Below are 21,517 nucleotides of genomic sequence, written 5' to 3'. Positions count from 1 at the left end.
GTGGAACCGCATCGATAACCATGGAAAAAGGTATTGATAATTGTGAAACCGCGTCGATAATCATGGACAAAGGTATCGATAATTGTGGAACAGCGTCGATAACCATGGACAAAGGCATTGATAATTGTGGAACGGCGTTGATAACCATGGACAAAGGTATCGATAATTGTGGAACGGCGTCGATAACTATGGAGAAAGGCATTGATAATTGTGGAACGGCGTCGATAACCATGGACAAAGGCACCGATAATTGTGGAACGGCGTCGATAACCATGGACAAAGGCATCGATAATTGTGGACCGGCATCGAAAACCATGGACAAAGGTATCGATAATTGTGGACCGGTGTTGATAACCATGGAAAAAGGTATCGATAATTGTGGAACCGCATCGATAACCATGGAAAAAGGTATTGATAATTGTGAAACCGCGTCGATAATCATGGACAAAGGTATCGATAATTGTGGAACGGCGTCGATAACCATGGACAAAGGCATTGATAATTGTGGAACGGCGTTGATAACCATGGACAAAGGTATCGATAATTGTGGAACGGCGTCAATAACCATGGACAAATGCATCAATAATTGTGGAACGGCGTCGATAACCATGGACAAAGGCATCGATAATTGTGGACCGGCGTCGATAACCATGGAAAAAGGTATCGATAATTGTGGAACTGTGTCGATAATCATGGACAAAGGTATTGATAATTGTGGAACGGCATCGATAACCATGGAAAAAGGTATCGATAATTGTGAAACGGCGTCGATAACTATGGACAAAGGCATCGATAATTGTGGAACGGCGTCGATAACCATGGACAAAGGCATCGATAATTGTGGAACGGCGTCGATAACCATGGACAAAGGTATCGATAATTGTGGACCGGCGTCGAAAACCATGGACAAAGGTATCGATAATTGTGGACCGGTGTTGATAACCATGGAAAAAGGTATCGATAATTGTGGAACTGCATCGATAACCATGGAAAAAGGTATCAATAATTGTGGAACCGCGTCGATAATCATGGACAAAGGTATCGATAATTGTGGAATGGCGTCAATAACCATGGACAAAGGCATCGATAATTGTGGAACGGTGTCAATAACCATGGACAAAGGCATCGATAATTGTGGAACGGCGTCGATAACCATGGAAAAAGGTATCGATAATTGTGAAACGGCGTCGATAACCATGGACAAAGGCATCGATAATTGTGGAACGGCATTGATAACCATGGACAAAGGCATCGATAATTGTGGAACAGCGTCGATAACCATGGAGAAAGGCATCGATAATTGTGGACCGGCGTTGAAAACCATGGACAAAGGTATCGATAATTGTGGAACCGCGTCGATAACCATGGAAAAAGGTATCAATAATTGTGGAACGGCATCGATAACCATGCAAAAAGGTATCGATAATTGTGGAACAGCGTCGATAACTATGGACAAAGGGATCGATAATTATGGAACGGTGTCACGTGTTGTAATCAGGAATAAACAGGAATAAACTTTTTTTTCCAGTGGAAGTTTGAGTAATTATTCATTCACAATTTACGTATTTAAAGTCTTTTCTACTTTTTCAACAGCCCTAATATTGTTAAGGTGTCGATAATTGGAGCAGCCAAGCTCGTCATACTCGCACGCTGATTGGCTAGTGACGCTGTCAATTTTCTTGACTGGCATGGAGGCGGGCGGAAGTGACGTCAGAGAGAGAGAGAGAGAGAGCGCGCGAGCGAGCGCGAGAGGGTAAGGTAAACTGTTGAGGTGATCCATGGCAACAGAGTCAGTGCGGTAGCAGTCGCGCGCGCGCAGCCTGTCAGACTCTCAACCGACTCCAATGCACTGACTGCTTCTCCGGGTTTGTTTTGCTTTCTATATATATATATATATATATATATATATATATATATATATATATATATATATATTGTAAGATAGAGCGAAACATTTCGGATACAGCTGTCATGAGACAAATGTGAAGAAATTTCGCGTTGAAACAGACTCAGTAAAAGAGGCTCTCGGATGTAGCAGTAGCAGGTCTCCTTCCTTCGGTGCTAGCTTCATCCTTTTCATCATAAAAACAAAGCGCACAAAATGCTCTAGCAACTAAAGATAATCACCGTATTTGGGTAAACAAATTGCTAAAATTAAAAGGTTGGATATTATATCTAGGCAGTGCTGGGTTTATTATACTAACCAGCAAAAACAAAACAACCCCAAACCAAAACAAACATGCCTGGTGTTGAGGAAGGTTCTGGTTGTGTTTGAATTGCTTTGGTTGGTGAGGAAGAAGAAAGAAGAAGAAGAGGAGCATCACTGGACTTGAGCATCACCTCGTCTTTCATTGTCATTGACTGAAACAGACTGAGAGCGAGTGAAGGACTGGGTGAAGATGGCGACTGGAGCCGGATGGCAGCAATACTACAATCCTGCTGGAAAATACAGCTCTTCAGCACCAGGCATGGCCATGGAGTACACACAGGACCTGCATCTGAAGATGAGCAAGAAGATCGCACAGCTCACAAAGGTATTTTGTCTTTGTGTGTGTGTGTGTGTTTGCTGTGTGAGATGGTTGGAGGTGCACTATCTGTCCATCATTCGCATGCACAGACCCTGCCTCCAATCAGCCCCAATCAATTCGAGGACCAAATTCATCATCATTCGAGTGGATTAGTGTATATAACTACAGTACATTTGCGTACATCATGTCTCCAAGACCTCGTTCTTTCAGTGAAAGCGTCAGTGTGCATTCGACAAGTCTGTGAAAGTGGACTGGAGCGAGATCTGTCCTGGACACGGGTCTTCTGAAAGATATATTCTGGTCCTGAGACGTCACGTCACTTTATTTAAAAAAAAAAACACAAACACCCATCCCAAAATCTCGACTTCGTTATCTTCGTTATAATCAGCTGTGGTGTGTCTCGACACAAAGAGGAGTCCCTGTGACCACGTCAAAGTTTTTCAACAGCAGAGTTTTATTCCTTTTACACCACAGCGATTCGTTGATGAGTTCATTTGGTTATAATTAAAGAATATCACCATTGTTCTTGTTTTTTTAAAATCCGTTTATAGTTACGTTTACTGTTCTGGAACGTTCACGGCACGGCACGGCTGTTCTCTCACGTCCCAAATTGCTGCCAGTCAGTACGTTAGTAGCTACATTTAAATACAAACATTTTTTATATACCAAGGCTCGACATTAATGGTAGTCCGACTATCCGGGACAACCAAATGTTTGGCCCAGACAAGTCAAATCCATATTTGCCTGTCTGACAGGACAAGCTGAATATTTGTTGAAAATCACCATTTTTATAACTATTATTATTATTATTATTATTATTATTATTATTATTATTAGCTCATCCAGCCGCCAGGCGATGAGCTTATGCCATCATGTTGTCCGTCTTCCGTCCAGCGTCATCCACATTTCACAAAAATCGCTTCTTCACTCTCAATTCTTCACTGATTTTTATTCTTTTTGGCACGAAGGTAGGTCTGCCTAAGGTGCAAATCGCTTTGACCCAAATTTGCATAATTGCAATTAATAATGAAGATATGGAGTAATTAATCAATCCCTAACAAGCAGTTTCCACACAAATCACTTCTTCTCAGTCAATTCCTCGCCGTTTTGGATTCTTTCTGGCAAATAGGTCGGTATTCCTAGGATGTCTTCTACTGTATGTAGTGTATATAGCTTGCAACATTTATTGCGCAAGGCAGCCCACTTTAGATAGTTCCTTCTGGACTAGACGGGGCCGGAGTGAGCTACGCCGTCATCGACAGTCTCGTTCGTAAGAGTTACCTCAATAAAGTCCCGACCAAACGAGTTCGATCTCCTCAGTGATCCAGCCGTGTTATTGTTTACAAAATTCCGGGGAAGCCGAGTACAGCAGGTACGTGTGTAAAAATAACCACGTCGTAATATCTAATTATAGATTATTAGACTTTTTAAATTCATCGGCATCAGAGAAACGGTGATCAAATACCTCAATAAAATAACTATCTGTAGTGACTTTTCATTTCATTTCATTCAGATATTCATTGTATTTTTGTTTTGTATGGTTCACGTTAACCATCACAAATGTTGTAAAATATTTCGGGGGAATTTTACGACAGTGCCGAACTCACTCACGGTTTGTTTTTGCTCACAATGTGATTCTGTCACCCTTATCATGTCCAACTCATTTTCTTTAAACCAATTTATACTTCAAGTTTTACTCAGTCAAGATTTAATTTTATTTCCTGCAGAAGCTTTGAATTTGGGTGAGTCGAACTTTTAAAACTGCAGATCAGGTAATGGGTTAGGACAATAACAACACACACCATAATGGGGGCATGGGATAGTTTTAGTTTATTGTTACAGTTAAAGTTTGAGTTTTATTGCAGATTTATAAATCATTAAAGCATAATTATGATAAGTATACCTGCTTTTTGATAAACTTCATTACTCAATTTCCTTTCATGGAACTAGTAAACACACGGGAATAAAAAGGTGATGGTCAGGACAAGTGAAAAATCTTGCTGCTTGTCCGACTGGACGAATAGATTAAAAAGTTAATGTCGAATGCTGCCTACATTCCGAGTCAATTTATTCTGAACGTACCATTTACACGAAAGCGATGGGGTTGGATGTGCGTGTTTATATGTCATAGATAAATCGTCATGAAGTCATCACTGCGTGAAGGCGTACTGAACATGCACAGAAGGTTACAGGTGCAGAAGGCGGTCCAGTTGAGCTTTTATCGAACGGATTATCAGAGGTTTACACCACCTCTTTCAATCCGAATGGGGAATTTCAAGCTTGACTCCGATTATTAACAGATTATCCGGGTCCGTGTAAGCGTAGCTACTGATTCAGTGACTCTTATTCTGCATAAACCAAAGCAAACACAGCTGTGGTTTTACATGTACACAAAGTTTAGTCTTCTTTCTGCCTAAATCTGATTTAAATCAGGTGTGTTAGCGCAGGTAAGTTGCCGTTATACATAATATATGCGTGCTGTTGTGCTTGCCTTTCTTAAAGCAGCTTTACAGACAAAAATTGCACATCGTAAAATACTTCTTGTTGAAATTTGCAGTCTTGGCTGAATTATTTATTTATCTGCAATTTTCTCTTGGAAAATTCCCACCACCAGTCAGCTCTCCCCTATTGTATGAGCACGACCAACCCTTGAGGGTGGCTAACACAACCAACCGCATCTTCAGAGAGGCGTAAGGCGCTCAGGAGAAAGCGCTGTCTGCCCTCTTCTACATACACAAGCTCACAGACATCAATGATTGGTTAGTGTTGTTGTGATTGATGAGAGAGAGAGTAAATTTTACAACATCCATCCTGTCTAGAAAGCACGGCCATTTTCTCTCTCAGACTCCTAACCATGGATTGCCTGTTGGGATTCGAACTCATGATCTCTGGACAATAGGGCAAACACTTTTGGTTTTTAAGTGCTTGGAAAGCGAGCTCTGTTATTGAAGACGTAAGAAGAACGTAGTAAGAGTACAACGGTGTTATCTCAGAATCTATCCAAGATTTGATCAGAATCATCTGAAACAGTACGATAAGTTGATAATTGTAAAAGATCTCCGATAACCTGATGGACAAGGTTTGATTTGTGTGCGAAGTAAGTGTTTTACCAGCCACCGAGTTCCTGTTAATCCTGTTCTGAGGGTTTTCAAAGCAAACAGTCTGAATATATCGAGCAAAATATGGAAATAATAATCAGGTCATGACATATTACTGTACTGACGTGGTGTAGGCAGTGTGTGTGTGTGTGTGTGTGTGTGTGTGTGTGTGTGTGTGTGTGAATGTGACACCTGGACATTCATGCAGTTATCCAGCCAGTGTAATGAATAAAATCATGCAGATGCATGTGAAGAGCTTTAGTTAACGGGGAAAGATGTGATCTCGGTGATGTGGCATGGTTGTTGGTGACACAGGCTGGTTTGAATAGTTCAGAAGTTTCTGATCTCCTGAGATGTTACGTTTTACCGTAAAACAGTCTGGAATTTATACAGAATGGTGCGAAAAACAAGAAAACGTCATCCAGTAAGCACCAGTTCTGCAGGAAGAGTTGCTTCGTTGATATGAGAGGTCAGAGGACAATCACTACACTGGTTTGATTTGAGAAGAATGTTATGGAAAGTTTATTTATTTATTTATTTGGTTGATTGGCTGCCTGCCGTGTTTGCATCGGGCGCCTGCCTGCTTCACTGGTGGCTGGGGGATGATGGGGTTTGGTTTTACTCTCTCTTTTGCTCTCCTTTCGCATTATTTGATCATTGTTTAAGTATTGCAGGGTTTTTTTTCCCTTTTGTCTGTTTTTGGTTGATCTTTCCTGCTTTTTGTCTTTTTTTTTTGTCATTGTTTATTTTATTTCTATTATCTGTTATTCTAGGGCGGCACGGTGGTGTAGTGGTTAGCGCTGTCGTCTCACAGCAAGAAGGTCCGGGTACGAGCCCCGTGGCTGGCGAGGGCCTTTCTGTGTGGAGTTTGCATGTTCTCCTCGTGTCCACGTGGGTTTCCTCCGGGTGCTCCGGTTTCCCCCACAGTCCAAAGACATGCAGGTTAGGTTAACTGGTGACTCTAAATTGGCCGTAGGTGTGAATGTGAGTGTGAATGGTTGTCTGTGTCTATTGGCCCTTTTTCAGCTCACTTCAGCCCGGCACAGCTCGCGTTTCGACTACCTTAGAGCAGCACGACTCAGCTCGCTTCAGCCCTGTTTAGCTCCCAAAACTCGCACGGTTTTGCAGTGGGGCTGAAGCGAGCCAAACCGAGCCGAGTGGGGCTAGGGGCGTGAGCAGACACTCCCCTGTGCACTGATTGGTGAGGAGGCGTGTCCTCACATGCCCACACACGCCCCGCGAGCACGCTGGGATCTGTAAACACCGTAAACCCGGAAGAAGAAGAATTACGAATTACGAGAATTTCTGAAGCCTTATGTGTCTCGCCTCATCTATACGCTCTTGCCAGTATCTGTTGGTGTTGTCGGTGACAACAAGCCACAGCACCAAGACCAGCAACACTAACGACTCCATGTTTATTGTTTACTATCCGGGTCATGAGACTACCGCTTAAAAGATCACTGATGTCACTGTTTGCGCCGCCTAACGACATCACGTGACGTCCACCCACTTTCGCTAACTCCACCCAATGTGTCCACCCACTTCCAGCCAGCACGGTTCAGCGCGGTTGTAGTCGAAATGCAACTCCAACAGCCCCACTCAGCTCAACTCAGCCCAACTCAGCACCGCACGGCTCAGCCCAACTCAGCCGTGTTGGTAGTGGAAAAGCGGCATATGTGTCAGCCCTGTGATGACCTGGCGACTTGTCCAGGGTGTACCCCGCCTTTCGCCCGTAGTCAGCTGGGATAGGCTCCAGCTTGCCTGCGACCCTGTAGAACAGGATAAAGCGGCTAGAGATAATGAGATGAGATGAGATCTCTGTTATTCTAATTTTTATATCCCTTTTTTCTTGTCCTGTCTTTCATTCTTGTAAACTGTAAGAAAAAAAAGGAAATTAAAAGGGACAGAAAAAAAGAAGGTCGCTGCTTTGAAGAGTCAAAAATGTGAAACTTTTTTTTTTTTTGGCACTTTTTTTGTTTGCCACATGATTCCGTGTATGCAGGGTTCTAACTAGAACAAAATATCAGCGTAGTGGCACCAGTCATAACAGCCGGGGGTTCAGAGGCTGCCTTAGGCCCCTGAAAGCTCACGGGCTCTGCATGCTCAGAGACGCAATTTATTGCATTTCCTGGCACTTGCAGACCTCCCTGAAAGTCACTCTTTTTTGGTAATATTAATGAGAGTTTTTTTTTTTTTTGTTGGCCAAAAGTTGCTGTGATTGTTTTTGATTGAAGACTTATTATAATTAATATTCAACTATATTTGTGGCATGTATGGAATAGGAATAAAACAACTAGTTGATGTTCACCAAGTGTCAGCTTTATTTTCAGCTTCAGCCATTCAATTACAATACATGACTATCCAGACCTAACTCAGGGACCGGGACGTGTTACATGCATGACACGTAAGCGCATCTTAACACGGATGACATGTTACCGTGAACACAACAGAAGGAAGGAGGTAAAGCGGACTAGCAGGATGAGTGACGATCTCCACACGGAGCTACTCAGGCAGCTGTGCGCTGACGTGGACGGGGAGTGGAGTATGTCCGAATGTAGAACATTCGCATGGTCCGTCACCGCTGCATCGGGATAACAAGAGAAAATTAAACAAAAGACCACGTTTTCAAGATTGACAAGTCTTTTTATTAGTGTTGCGGCAACTTTTTACAGGCGTGTCGGCAATATTGTGGGCGAAGCGGTAAGGAAACATTGTGTATCGGCTGGATACGCTGAAAAGGCCTGCGTGTGTTCCACGTGTCGTTTCATGGTTTTGATGTCTTCAGTGTTGTTCTGCTTCGTAGCGAATGGTCAGAATGCAGGAGAACCTATGAATGAGTAGGGGTGTACAAACTTTTGACTGGTATGGTGTATACACTACAAATCACTGAAGGATTTATTATTTATTGCTTAAGTACAGTTTGCACTTTAAAATTCCGCCTCTTCCTTTTGCTCATTTCACATATCTTGTATTCGCTGTCTTTGTTTTGTCATATTGTACAGCTTATATTTGTCATCTGCTTCAAGGCCGCATGTGCTCCGAGATGATTTTCTGCTCACCACGTTTGTAAAGAGTGTTTATTTAACTTACCGTAGCCTTTTTTTTTAAATTATAACAAAACAAAAGACAAAGACAGTGGTGCATAGACAGTGAATACAAGGTATGCGTAATGAACAAAGGGAAGACGCAGATTTTTTTGTGTCGGTATACCTTAGTTATAGTCAGAGGGACAGCACATGTGGAGAGCTTGGGAATTAAGCTAAGAGAGATGAGACTGAGATGGTATGGGCACATCCTGAGAAGAGATGCAGAGCATGTTGGAAGGAGAATGTTGAGGATGGAGCTGCCAGGCAAACGAAAACCAGGAAAGCCAAAGAGGAGATACATGGATGTGGTGAGAGAGGACATGAAAATGGCAGGTGTGGTAGAGAAGGATGCGGAAGACAGGGAGCAATGGAGACAAAAGATCCGCTGTGGCGACCCCTAATCGGGAGCAGCCAAAAGAAGAAGAAGATAGTTAAAAAAAAAAAAAGGTGACAGTAAGTTAAAGTAGTTCTAGAATTTTAGAACCCACTATTGATGAAAATGTAGTATAATGGTATATATTCAATGTATGCAAATTAAAAATAAAAAATTTCCCCATCAAAGGGGTGTATTTGAGCAACAAAACCGAGCTTCTGGGAAGCATTTCCTGGAAATCCCAGTCGGGAGTCACATGACCGATGACGTAGTAAATTGACCAGGATGGCAGCATCCAGTATAAACACAAGCGAAATGAGTGAATCAGACAGCGATTATTCAGACGAAATTGCGTCTGAAGACGAAAGTGAATCGTGTTCCAGTCGAGGTGAGTTGATGCACAACATTTTTTCTACTAAATCAGAGGTCTGGGCCGAAATGTGCGTCGTGATCGGCAGTATATTTGGGGTGAACCGATGGCGTTCAACCGATGGCCTTTCCAACAACACGGAAATGACTGCAGCTGTCAAAGTCTGCTTTGTGTGCGTTCGGAGCTTGCGGAGAAGAAAAATGCGGGCCTGAATGGGGACAGTCACGGCTGTATCGTAGAAGTGCAAAGCAGGAACTCGTCCAGGGATCGTCTAGTTCTTGTTTAGTTAAAGAACCCTTTAATTGTCCTAAAGGTTCGGGAAGCTCGTTCAAAGCGCGCCTCAAGATTCTCCCATGGACTATAAAAACCACTTTTCCCTTTACACTCACCAGCATAAATATGTGCACTAGCCTTCAACTAGCACCAGTCTGCCCTCGTCCGCTTTACTTGCCGGTTCCACTCAGCGAGATCGTATCCATTATTCTTATCAGGATCAGGGAACTGATGCAGAGATACTCCGTCTTTGTTGGTTTTAGAACAGCCGTACGCAACACACTTTTTTACCATCGTATACAGTGGAAATAATCCGTAGATCCACGAATTGTCACTCACAGTCACAGTATGTACAGGAAGTGAGCTGTCTAGCTTGTCAATTTACTACGGCATCGGTCACGTGATCGCGGCGCGATGTTTTGCTCGTGGGCTATCGCAGAAAATCCTCTATAAAATCATTACGGATAAACATTTTTTAGTGATTTTTTTTGTAATATACTACAAATATTAGTATTCATCGTTACATGCAAAGGCGATTTTCAAATTCTAAAACTACTTTAAATAAACACTCTTTACAAACGTGGTGAGCAGAAAAGCATCTCAGAACATGTGCAACCTTGAAGCGGATGAGCTACAACAGCACAAGGCCACATTTTCAGTCAAGAACATGAGTCTGATGCGACATTGGGCACAGGATCGGTGAAAGTGGACAGTTTTCGATGTGTTGTTGGCAACATTAGCTTATAAGTTGCGACATATGATTCCCAAACATATGGCTGCGCCATTGTTCACTCGTATATTTTCCTGGAATGCCGCACACATTTGTGCATCTATATGAGGACGAGCCAAATACAAAAAGGGTGTTAGTTTACACTGCTGTTTTCACACCGTGGAATCCAACACCTCCATTCGGGCTGTTGGAGTCTCTCGCTCTGTTATACCGCGAGTCCTCAGTACAGCCATATGCTGTCTTTACTCACACATCAGTTGTGAGTCAGCTGACCAGGATGACCAGTAAGGGCCCGGTCTCACAACACTAATAACTCGTGACTATCCCTCTGCCTGAATTGAGTTCCAGTCTGGAGCAGCCACACCACAACTATAATCCCGACTGTAATATCACTTGGTCCTGCCACTCAGGGAAATAAATGCATGCAACTTAGGAACAGTCATGGAAGTTTTTTCCAAGTAGTAGCACATTATTCCGGGTCATATTGTACAGCCTGGACCTCAAAACAACCCATGCACACACTCCGGTGGTTACAGATACATCACAGACTATGGAAATATAATAAGAAAGTATACAAAATACAGAACGGTTACAGATTTTAATATGGATGCTAATAATTTACAGATTGGTCGCAGACGTTTCAGTATATTACAGATTGGTTACCGATTTCATACAGATGATGCATCATGGATAAAAAAAATTAAGAAAACAATTAAATGTTTCGACTGCTGAAGTTCATAATTAAAATATCTTACCGGCTTGTATATTTTTACTTTATTGATATTTCACGGGGGCGGCACGGTGGTGTAGTGGTTAGCGCTGTCGCCTCACAGCAAGAAGGTCCGGGTTCGAGCCCCGTGGCTGGCGAGGGCCTGTCTGTGCGGAGTTTGCATGTTGTCCGCGTGGGTTTCCTCCGGGTGCTCCGGTTTCCCCCACAGTCCAAAGACATGCAGGTTAGGTTAACTGGTGACTCTAACACTATGTTCAGACTGCAACCTGAAACGACCCATATCCGATTTGTTGTGAAATCCGATTTTTTTGTTAGGCCGTTCACATTACCAATTATATGAGACTTGTATGCGATCTCCAATATGAACGGAAAACGACCCAAAAGTGTCCCGCATGCGCAAATTGACACGTAATAAGCACATCTACGTAATACGTAAACAAAAAAAAAGCGCACTCTTCAAGTTTGCAAGTAAAGCATGGAGATGAGGCGAGACCTGGCGATGTGGTTTTTGTGGCGGCGGCGGAACTCACACAATAATCTGATTAATGTGGGCAGCAGACTAATGAGACCGAAGGTGTCAAATTACTGGAAATTTCCAGAACAATCTTATAATCTTGTAATACAGGATGATTTAACATCCAGGTCCCTACCAAATCCACCATTAGCTTGATCAATTCTATAAAAGTCTATTTAAATTCTGAAAACTGTACAAATGTTGTTGTTTTCCACCAAAGCGGCGGGATTAGCCAACGCAGAATAGTGACGTTCGTCTCTTGTTGATGACGTGTAGGTCGCATGAATGCGACCTGTCCGGTCAGACTGCAGTCGCATGTGAAAATAATGGATATGCATCGGAATTAGGACCACATATCCAAGCGGCCTGGGTCGCACGTGAAAAAATCAGATCTGTGTCGTTCAGATTGTCAATAACAAATCGGATACAGGTCGCATATGGGCAAAAAAAATCAGATATGGGTCGTTTCAGGGTGCAGTCTGAACGTAGTCTAAATTGACCGTAGGTGTGAGTGTGAATGGTTGTCTATGTGTCAGCCCTGTGATGACCTGGCGACTTGTCCAGGGTGTACCCTGCCTTTCGCCCGTAGTCAGCTGGGATAGGCTCCAGCTTGCCTGCGACCCTGTAGAACAGGATAAAGCGGCTAGAGATAATGAGATGAGATGAGCTATTTCACGGAGAATCACACATCCGTGAATAAAAGATCCATGCTTTGTATTATATTTTTTATTTTCCGTGAATCCGTATTCCATGATGTCATGATGCAACAAGGATGCCTGGGAAAAATAGCACGTGCTCAGACAGCGGCACATGTAAACAATTACCTGATTGGTCAGATGTTTTATCGGATCAGGTCCAGGCGTGGAAAAATCGCTCCAGAAGCTTTAGAATCTCACCGATATGGATAAATCCAGGTCTGGGCTATAGGTATCGTTATCAGTCTGGTGTGAGCAATCACATAAACTGCAGGGGACACATTTATTTATAGTTATCGTTATAGTTAAAGTTATCAGTATTGTGGGACCAGGCCTTAAATCCAGTGCTTCAGGAGGGTATGAATGAACAGTCACAGTGACACCAAACACACAAAATCTGCGAAAATTCCACTTAAATTAGACGATCTGATCGGAGACGTGATGTGGAGGAAATGCTGCGAGAACAGATTGCCTATTTCATTCAAAGCATGGCTTGAGGCTTTGTTCTGTTTTAAGGCTGTCTTTATGGACTTGCTCTCATTGCCCATGTCTGTGCGCTGACAAATTATAGATGATGCCGTATCCCTGGTTGCACTGTTTTGCCAAACTTGGCAACCCTCAGGCAGTTCAGGCTGCCAAGAATAGTCAAGGTTATTGTTTCAACCAGGATTCAAAGTACAGAGTTGCGTGTGCATGTGTACATTAATACTTATTATTATCCATACAGGACACTTTTTCAATGGAATAAAAACATGTATTCTTTTCCCTTCTAGCGGGTTTCATTCATTTGGTTCGAAAGCACGCAATATTCTTAGCATATCGCTTATCCTGCGTGTATTATGTCAATCTACCCAATGGAGAATGAGCGTTGAATATGGTTTACGATATTGCATGGTTGTCAAGACAACATGATGTCACATCGTGGAGCTCATGCGAACATCCAATGAGAGTTTTCTGCTGCACATGCACACAACCATTTCTGTTTTCGCCGGGAAAGAGAAAGACGCATTGAACACCCGAAAGGCTACCAAAACTTCATTAGATATTCTTCACGCAAGAGAAAAACATACCAACGGACATCGAAAAACTGGAAAAGAGACACGTCGGAGACGTAGAACTTCCGTGCTAGTGAGTGACCGGGACAATTTGTAAACAAACATGGCCGGCAGGTTTGCTTCGTTAAATACGGAAGATTTTGAGAGAATTTTGACTGCCAGGTCGCTCCGTTGTGTGTAGTGTGTTGATGATGTTTTTAAAAGTAACTAAGTAAATTACACAGGGAAATGAATACTTAAGTCTGAGTGAAAAATACTGTAGCGAGCATGCAGCATGGAAGAAGAGTCTGGAAACGGAAATCTTAGTTTCTCGGTCGTTAGCCTGTGCTACTTGCTCTCAACAGCACTGCTTTATTAGCATCCGCTAACACTACTGATGAACGCTACACCGGCTGGTGCCTACAATGCCGTGCTGACAGCGCCAGCTCATGGATAAGCTAGCATTGGTCTTCGAGAATACTGATATGAAGAGTGTGTATGTATAATAATAATAGAGTAATTCCTAGGGATGTCCCGATCCGATCACGTGATCGGAAATCGGGCCCGATCACATGGTTTCAGACTCGATCGGAATCGGGCATTGCCTCCCGATCAGGGATCGGATGTATATCTATATAATATATTCTCATTTTTAACACATCAATAGCTATGCGTTGGCACAGAGTGAGACCAGACCTCTTGTCTCAACACAGCAACATCAACGCGTGCGGCATGACATCACTTTGTAGCGGAGACTCTATTGGTTATTGGCTGCCTGTTGCCGGCAAAGTTGAACACGGAAGCAGTTCGAAGCGGAAAGCAAAGCATGAGATCATTTTATTTTTTTCGTTGGATGACAAAAGAAACGGGCTCAAACCTGAAAGGGTAGAAATGCTTGTTTTCATCAAGAAAAACGTTCATTTCCTTAATTGAAATTACTGTACACCACTGTGAGATACGTTCTTAAAAGCAAATTACCGGCACTGTGGCACTTTATTTTTTTTATTTGTTTACATTCCTGCCAGGTATTTTAAGGTTATTTTTTTAAAATTTGTTATTTATTGTTCAAACTGCCTCACGTAAGTGCTCTGTTTGCTAACGGAGTTGTTGGATGTTAAAATAAGGTGTTAAATAAAAAATGAGGAACATCCTGGATCCGTTTCTTTCCTCGTCTTTATTATTTTTTATGGATTATAAGAAGTATCGGATCGGGACTCGGTATCGGCAGATACTCAAAATCAAATGATCGGTATCGGATCGGAGGGCAAAAAAACCTGATCGGGACATCCCTAGTAATTCCATGTCAATTCACACACCCTCCCCAGTGACACCTCTTCAATTTGCCTGATACTTATTTTATTAGTGCCTTATGATGTCAAAAGAAAGAATCCAAAATTTTAGCTTCCTAGCTGGAACAGTTTTTGAATTTTGGCCCTTCAAAGTTTGGGTGCCACGCCCACTTTTGGGGTCCAGGAATTGTACACTTAATTTGCAAGCATTTTTGGAGGCCCATATTTTTTGTTCTAAGGGGGATATAGACCTGTAAATTGCTATATCTATGTATTCTGGCCCTGTCTATCAGATTCTGCACCTAAAAATAGCACAAGTTTACTAACTTTAGAGATATTAACCCCTTAAAAGTGGATTTTTTAATGACAATTTTTTTTGACATTTCAGGGGTCCATATCTTGGAAAGTTTTTGTGTTGATAGGGTTTAAACTGATTTATCATCATATTTGGGAACTCTACTGTGTACTTAGAGAGTTTCAGGGCACTCAGAGCTTTGGTGGGGGTACAGGAGGGCCCCAAATATGGCTTCAGGACAAAATTACCGTTTGGTACGCCCTACTTCAGGCCATTAGTTGGCCATGTGGGCACATGATGACTGGAATGAGCCTATAACCCTATCAACAGACACCTTTTATCAAACTTTTAAGCCAATAAAAACTTTGATTATCCAGCTCCTTCAAGATAAACTAAGCATTGTATATGGTACTATTTTTGCATATTTTCTGAAAAATCCTAAGTCCAGAAAGTAGGTCAACTGTTGTTTTGACTGCCTATTCATGTTTAAGGTAGTAAAAGCACACCCATATAGTGATTTTAATCGATGGGAAGATTATTTATACCCAATACCCAATTAGTTATATTGACAATTACAAGGGATAAACCCTTTCCCGGCTGTTTCACGATGCTGTTTTTTTTTTTTTTTTACATTTGACACCTTTCCCTGTATCCAACCAAACTCTGACCACTATACACTTAATAGTTAAATGCATCTTTCAAACAGGAAAGGGAAAGATGCAAACAAGGGGATGATCCCAAGAAAAACATCCTGGTTGCTTTACTACATTTGTTCTGACATCCGATCTGGAAGTTAAACCTAGACTCATCAGGTTTTTTTTTTTTTTTTCAAGAAAAGGGGAAGGGGCCCCTAGCCACTCATGTGGGGAAAATTAGCATATCAATTAGTAAAAAGGGGAAATATATATCCCTTTTTACTAATTGATGTGCTAATTTTGGGTGGCACAGTGGTGTAGTGGTTAGCGCCGTCGCCTCACAGCAAGAAGGTCCTGGGTTCGAGCCCCGTGGCCGGCGAGGGCCTTTCTGTGCGGAGTTTGCATGTTCTCCCCGTGTCCGCGTGGGTTTCCTCCAGGTGCTCTGGTTTCCCCCACAGTCCAAAGACATGCAGCTTAGGTTAACTGGTGACTCTAAATTGACCGTAGGTGTGAGTGTGAATGGTTGTCTGTGTCTATGTGTCAGCCCTGTGATGACCTGGCGACTTGTCCAGGGTGTACCCCACCTTTCGCCTGTAGTCAGCTGGGATAGGCTCCAGCTTGCCTGCGACCCTGTAGAACAGGATAAAGCGGCTACAGATAATGAGATGATATATATTATAAAATTAGCATATCAATTAGTAAAAAGGGGAAATTATATATATATATATATATATATATATAATCTCATTATCTCTAGCCGCTTTATCCTGTTCTACAGGGTCGCAGGCAAGCTGGAGCCTATCCCAGCTGACTACGGGCAAAAGGCGGGGTACACGCTGGACAAGTCGCCAGGTCATCACAGGGCTGACATAGACACAGACAACCATTCACACTCACACCTACGGTCAATTTAGAGTCACCAGTTAACCTAACCTGCATGTCTTTGGACTGTGGGGGAAACCGGAGCACCCGGAGGAAACCCACGCGGACACGGGGAGAACATGCAAACTCCACACAGAAAGGCCCTCACCGGCCACGGGGCTCGAACCTGGACCTTCTTGCTGTGAGGCAACAGCGCTAACCACTACACCACCGTGCCGCATAATATACATATATATATATATATATATATATATAAATTAGCATATCAATTAGTAAAAAAGGGAAATATATATAATTTCCCCTTTTTACTAATTGATATGCTAATTTTATAATATATATCTCATCTCATTATCTCTAGCTGCTTTATCCTGTTCTACAGGGTCGCAGGCAAGCTGGAGCCTATCCCAGGCGGGGTACACCCTGGACAAGTCGCCAGGTCATCACAGGGCTGACACATAGACACAGACAACCATTCACACTCACATTCACACCTACGGTCAATTTAGAGTCACCAGTTAACCTAACCTGCATGTCTTTGGACTGTGGGGGAAACCGGAGCACCCGGAGGAAACCCACGTGGACACGGGGAGAACATACAAACTCCACACAGAAAGGCCCTCACCGGACACGGGGCTCGAACCCGGACCTTCTTGCTGTGAGGCGACAGCGCTAACCACTACACCACCGTGCCACCCAAAATTAGCATATCAATTAGTAAAAAGGGGAAATATATATATATTTCCCCTTTTTACTAATTGATATGCTAATTTTCCCCACATGAGTGGCTAGGGGCCCCTTCCCCTTTTCTTGAAAAAAAAAACCCTGATGAGTCTAGGTTTAACTTCCAGATCGGATGTCAGAACAAATGTAGTAAAGCAACCAGGATGTTTTTCTTGGGATCATCCCCTTGTTTGCATCTTTCCCTTTCCTGTTTGAAAGATGCATTTAACTATTAAGTGTATAGTGGTCAGAGTTTGGTTGGATACAGGGAAAGGTGTCAAATGTAAAAAAACAGCATCGTGAAACAGCCGGGAAAGGGTTTATCCCTTGTAATTGTCAATATAACTAATTGGGTATTGGGTATAAATAATCTTCCCATCGATTAAAATCACTATATGGGTGTGCTTTTACTACCTTAAACATGAATAGGCAGTCAAAACAACAGTTGACCTACTTTCCGGACTTAGGATTTTTCAGAAAATATGCAAAAATAGTACCATATACAATGCTTAGTTTATCTTGAAGGAGCTGGATAATCAAAGTTTTTATTGGCTTAAAAGTTTGATAAAAGGTGTCTGTTGATAGGGTTAAAGGTTCATTCCAGTCATCATGTGCCCACATGGCCAACTAATGGCCTGAAGTAGGGCGTACCAAATGGTAATTTTGTCCCGAAGCCATATTTGGGGCCCTCCTGTACCCCCACCAAAGCTCTGAGTGCCCTGAAACTCTCTAAGTACACAGTAGAGTTCCCAAATATGATGATAAATCAGTTTAAACCCTATCAACACAAAAACTTTCCAAGATATGGACCCCTGAAATGTAAAAAAAAAAAAATTGTCATTAAAAAAATCCACTTTTAAGGGGTTAATATCTATAAAGTTAGTAAACTTGTGCTATTTTTAGGTGCAGAAGCTGATAGACCGGGCCAGAATACATATATATAGCAATTTACAGCTCTATATCCCCCTTAGAACAAAAAATATGGGCCTCCAAAAATGCTTGCAAATTAAGTGAGCAATTCCCGGACCCCAAAAGTGGGCGTGGCACCCAAACTTTGAAGGGCCATAACTCACAAAACGTTTGAGCTAGGAAGCTAAAATTTTGGATTCTTTCATTTGACATCATAAGGCACTAAGAAAATAAAAATAAGGCAAATTGAAGAGGTGTCACTGGGGAGGTTTTGGGCATTTGTGTGAATTGACATGGAATGACCCAATAATAATAATAACAATATTGACTGTCTTTTTTTCGTGGTCTATCAGATGTATTCCATTCAGTTACTCATTTTCGACTCGTTCAATATCGTGCTAGCTGAATGGAATATATCTGATAGACCACTCAATGCCAGCCAATATTATTGAAACATTTAGTAACCATTTGGTTTGTTAAACATGAAACATGACATCTCTGACCAATCACGATCACTTTTGGAGCTCTGGATGATTCCCGTCAGGCCTTTCCATCATTATCAGGTCGTTGGCCAAACTCTGTGATCCTTGTCTGAACTGCGATTTCATCACTAACACTACTGCAATGTCTTCCGCCATGTTCTGCATGGAGTGTGTATTAATGCTCCATATACAAGTGTAGAAATGCTTACCTAAGCTCTCTGGGGCAAAAAATTAGTCACGTGATTTTATTCTTCACTTTCTTTTTTTGAACCCACATTCAAGACTTCATCAGCAAGCCCATGTTGAAATGAAGAACACTTTAATCATCAAGGACGCCTTGGTTTTTTTTTTTTTTTGCTGTTGTTTTTTTTTTTTTTTCCTTCTCATCTCATCACTACAGTGCCAGCTGGCTCTCTGTGTGAAATCAGATAAAAATGTACCAAAAAATAGGCCACACACACGCGCACACTTGTGCACATCTTAATCCAGAGGAGAGAAAAATGACCCTTGTGGTGTTGCGTAGAGGAATACAGACCATCGTGGTGACGAGCAGATGGCCGTAGCCTCGAGCCTGGAGGGATAAAGCTCCGAAACGCAACAGGATGATTGGAACACGTTCTTTAGGAAGAACGCATAGTACCTAATGACTTTCTTTCTGTTAAACAAAGCGAGGAGCCTCACAATAACGAATCATTTTAATGCTGTAGAATCCAATGTGTGTGTTTTTTGTTTTTACACAATCTACACAAACCAGATGAAACTATATCCCCCCCCTCCCCCCTACTCATTCGTCCCCATTCACTGAGAGGAAATAACTGTATTTGCAGTAATCCTCTCTGACATTTAAGGACTTCATGCACCACAGTACATCCTCTCTTCAGCGCTGCCAGGATCGGAGACAGGATTACCAGTCATTCTGGAGACAATTTTGAGCGTAGCTGCATATTACTCTGCTACATTTGCATCTACAAAAAAAAAGGGCAATTCCTGTTAGATTTCAATTCACAGTGTGCGTATTAGAACTGTTTTTGATGCATCTTGGTTCTATACGTGATGTTTAGCTCATCTGGTCATAAGGTCGATGAGCTGTTGCCATGGCGTGGCATCCATCCATCCATCCGTCATCCACAATTCAGTTAAATCGTATCTCCTCTGTCAATTCTCCATGGATTTCTGTTCCGATTGTTTTGTTTGAAAGAACTCGTCACTCCGCACAAAACTTGGTCGTCTCATCTCATTATCTCTAGCCGCTTTATCCTGTTCTACAGGGTCGCAGGTAAGCTGGAGCCTATCCCAGCTGATTACGGGCGAAAAGCAGGGTACACCCTGGACAAGTCGCCAGGTCATCACAGATGACCATTCACACTCACATTCACACCTACGGTCAATTTAGAGTCACCAGTTAACCTAACCTGCATGTCTTTGGACTGTGGGGGAAACCGGAGCACCCGGAGGAAACCCACGCGGACACGGGGAGAACATGCAAACTCTGCACAGAAAGGCCCTCGCTGGCCACGGGGCTCGAACCCGGACGTTCTTGCTGTGAGGCGACAGCGCTAACCACTACACCACCGTGCCGCCCCAAACTTGGTCATTGTTTTGCCACATTTTTTGCTAATAAGTTAGTCCAAATTAATGAATTTTCCAGGCCTCTCACTAGAATTGTATCTCCTCTCTGATTTCTCATCCCATTCCAGTTCTGATCGATGCTTTGGGTCGATCTTCCCATGAGGAACAAAACGTGTTTGTTTGTTTGTTTGTTGATTTTCCTGTTGTTTACAACTTTTGTTTATTTTCAGTTCAATCTCCTCCCTCAGTTCTCAAAGGATTTCAGCGTTTTGTTTCGTTTGAAAGAACTAGACCTTCTGCACAAAACTTGGTCATTGTTTCATCAAATTTTTCCTAACGAACTGCTAATTAGGTCAATTTCACGAATTTTGGGACTTCTCATTAGAATTGTATCTCCTCTCTCATTGATCATGCGAATTCAGTTCTGATCGATGTTTTGGGTAGATCTTTCCTCGGGGAACAAAATTTAGTCCCTTTGTTGGTTTTCCTGTTGTAAGCAATTTGTCGTGGAGGTTGGTCCTCTCTCACAGTGTCACGTTTCAGTCTGTTTGATGTTTTGGTCATCACGGTTGTTTTGATGGCAGGCCAGATGAGCTGCTGCGTCCTTGGTGTTCTGTTTTTTTTTATAGGCTGTATGATAGGCGTGAGAGAATGTACACAATGTGCCAACATCCTATTGTGCCCTTTAAACGATCACGGATTGGCGATGTAATTGGCTTATGAGGCGTGTACACAGCAACAAAGCTGACTCGAGGGAGAAAAAGAAGGGGGGCGTGGCTAGAAATATGCAAGCATGTCATGTATAAATGACATCACGACAGTAAAAATGACTGGAAGCTGGTAACAAGCTGTGACTGCAGCTGTTATTTGAAGTCGGGTTTTTTTTCTCTTGTTTTTAAATTAATGATCTCTGAGCACACAGGAATGCTAAAAATTGAAATCAGGGCTCTTGCTGAATTCGACTAAAGGTCATAACATGTATGTAGCGTGTCCCTGAGGGTGGGTGGAGCACTGAAGCACAGACAGGCGGGAAATGATGTACAACACAGTCCCTTTTATTAATATTTTTGCTTTTCATCGTAACGTTGGAATTATCTCACACACACACACACACACACACACACACACACACACACACACACACACACCAAATGACAACAGGTGTGATCGCTTTGCCACTTAACTTCCCTGGCCCCGCCCTCCATTCACAAACAGATGCTTGACCACGCCCTCGCTGCCACAATGTAATTTTTCTGACCTATGGATGAAGGAAATCAAAAAAACTCACCCTCAACTCGGAATTCC

At 42.5% G+C, this 21,517-nt stretch overlaps 1 protein-coding gene across 2 annotated transcripts in view; it reads left to right on the top strand.

The window, feature by feature from the left end:
- Positions 1-1,980: 1,980 nt before the first annotated feature.
- Positions 1,981-21,517, top strand: part of fam184ab (family with sequence similarity 184 member Ab) — a 440,896-nt gene continuing 421,359 nt past the window's right edge. For both annotated transcript variants that reach the window (XM_060915808.1, XM_060915812.1), the window contains exon 1: positions 1,981-2,534. In XM_060915808.1, coding sequence (XP_060771791.1) covers positions 2,400-2,534 — 135 coding nt within the window. In that variant the 5' untranslated portion in view covers positions 1,981-2,399. The remainder of the gene's footprint in view (positions 2,535-21,517) is intronic.

This window comes from Neoarius graeffei, chromosome 3 (assembly GCF_027579695.1).
Source record: "Neoarius graeffei isolate fNeoGra1 chromosome 3, fNeoGra1.pri, whole genome shotgun sequence".
NCBI classification, from domain to species: domain Eukaryota; kingdom Metazoa; phylum Chordata; class Actinopteri; order Siluriformes; family Ariidae; genus Neoarius; species Neoarius graeffei.
Note: the sequence above shows the minus strand (reverse complement) of the source record. Positions and strands in the feature narration are given on the sequence as shown.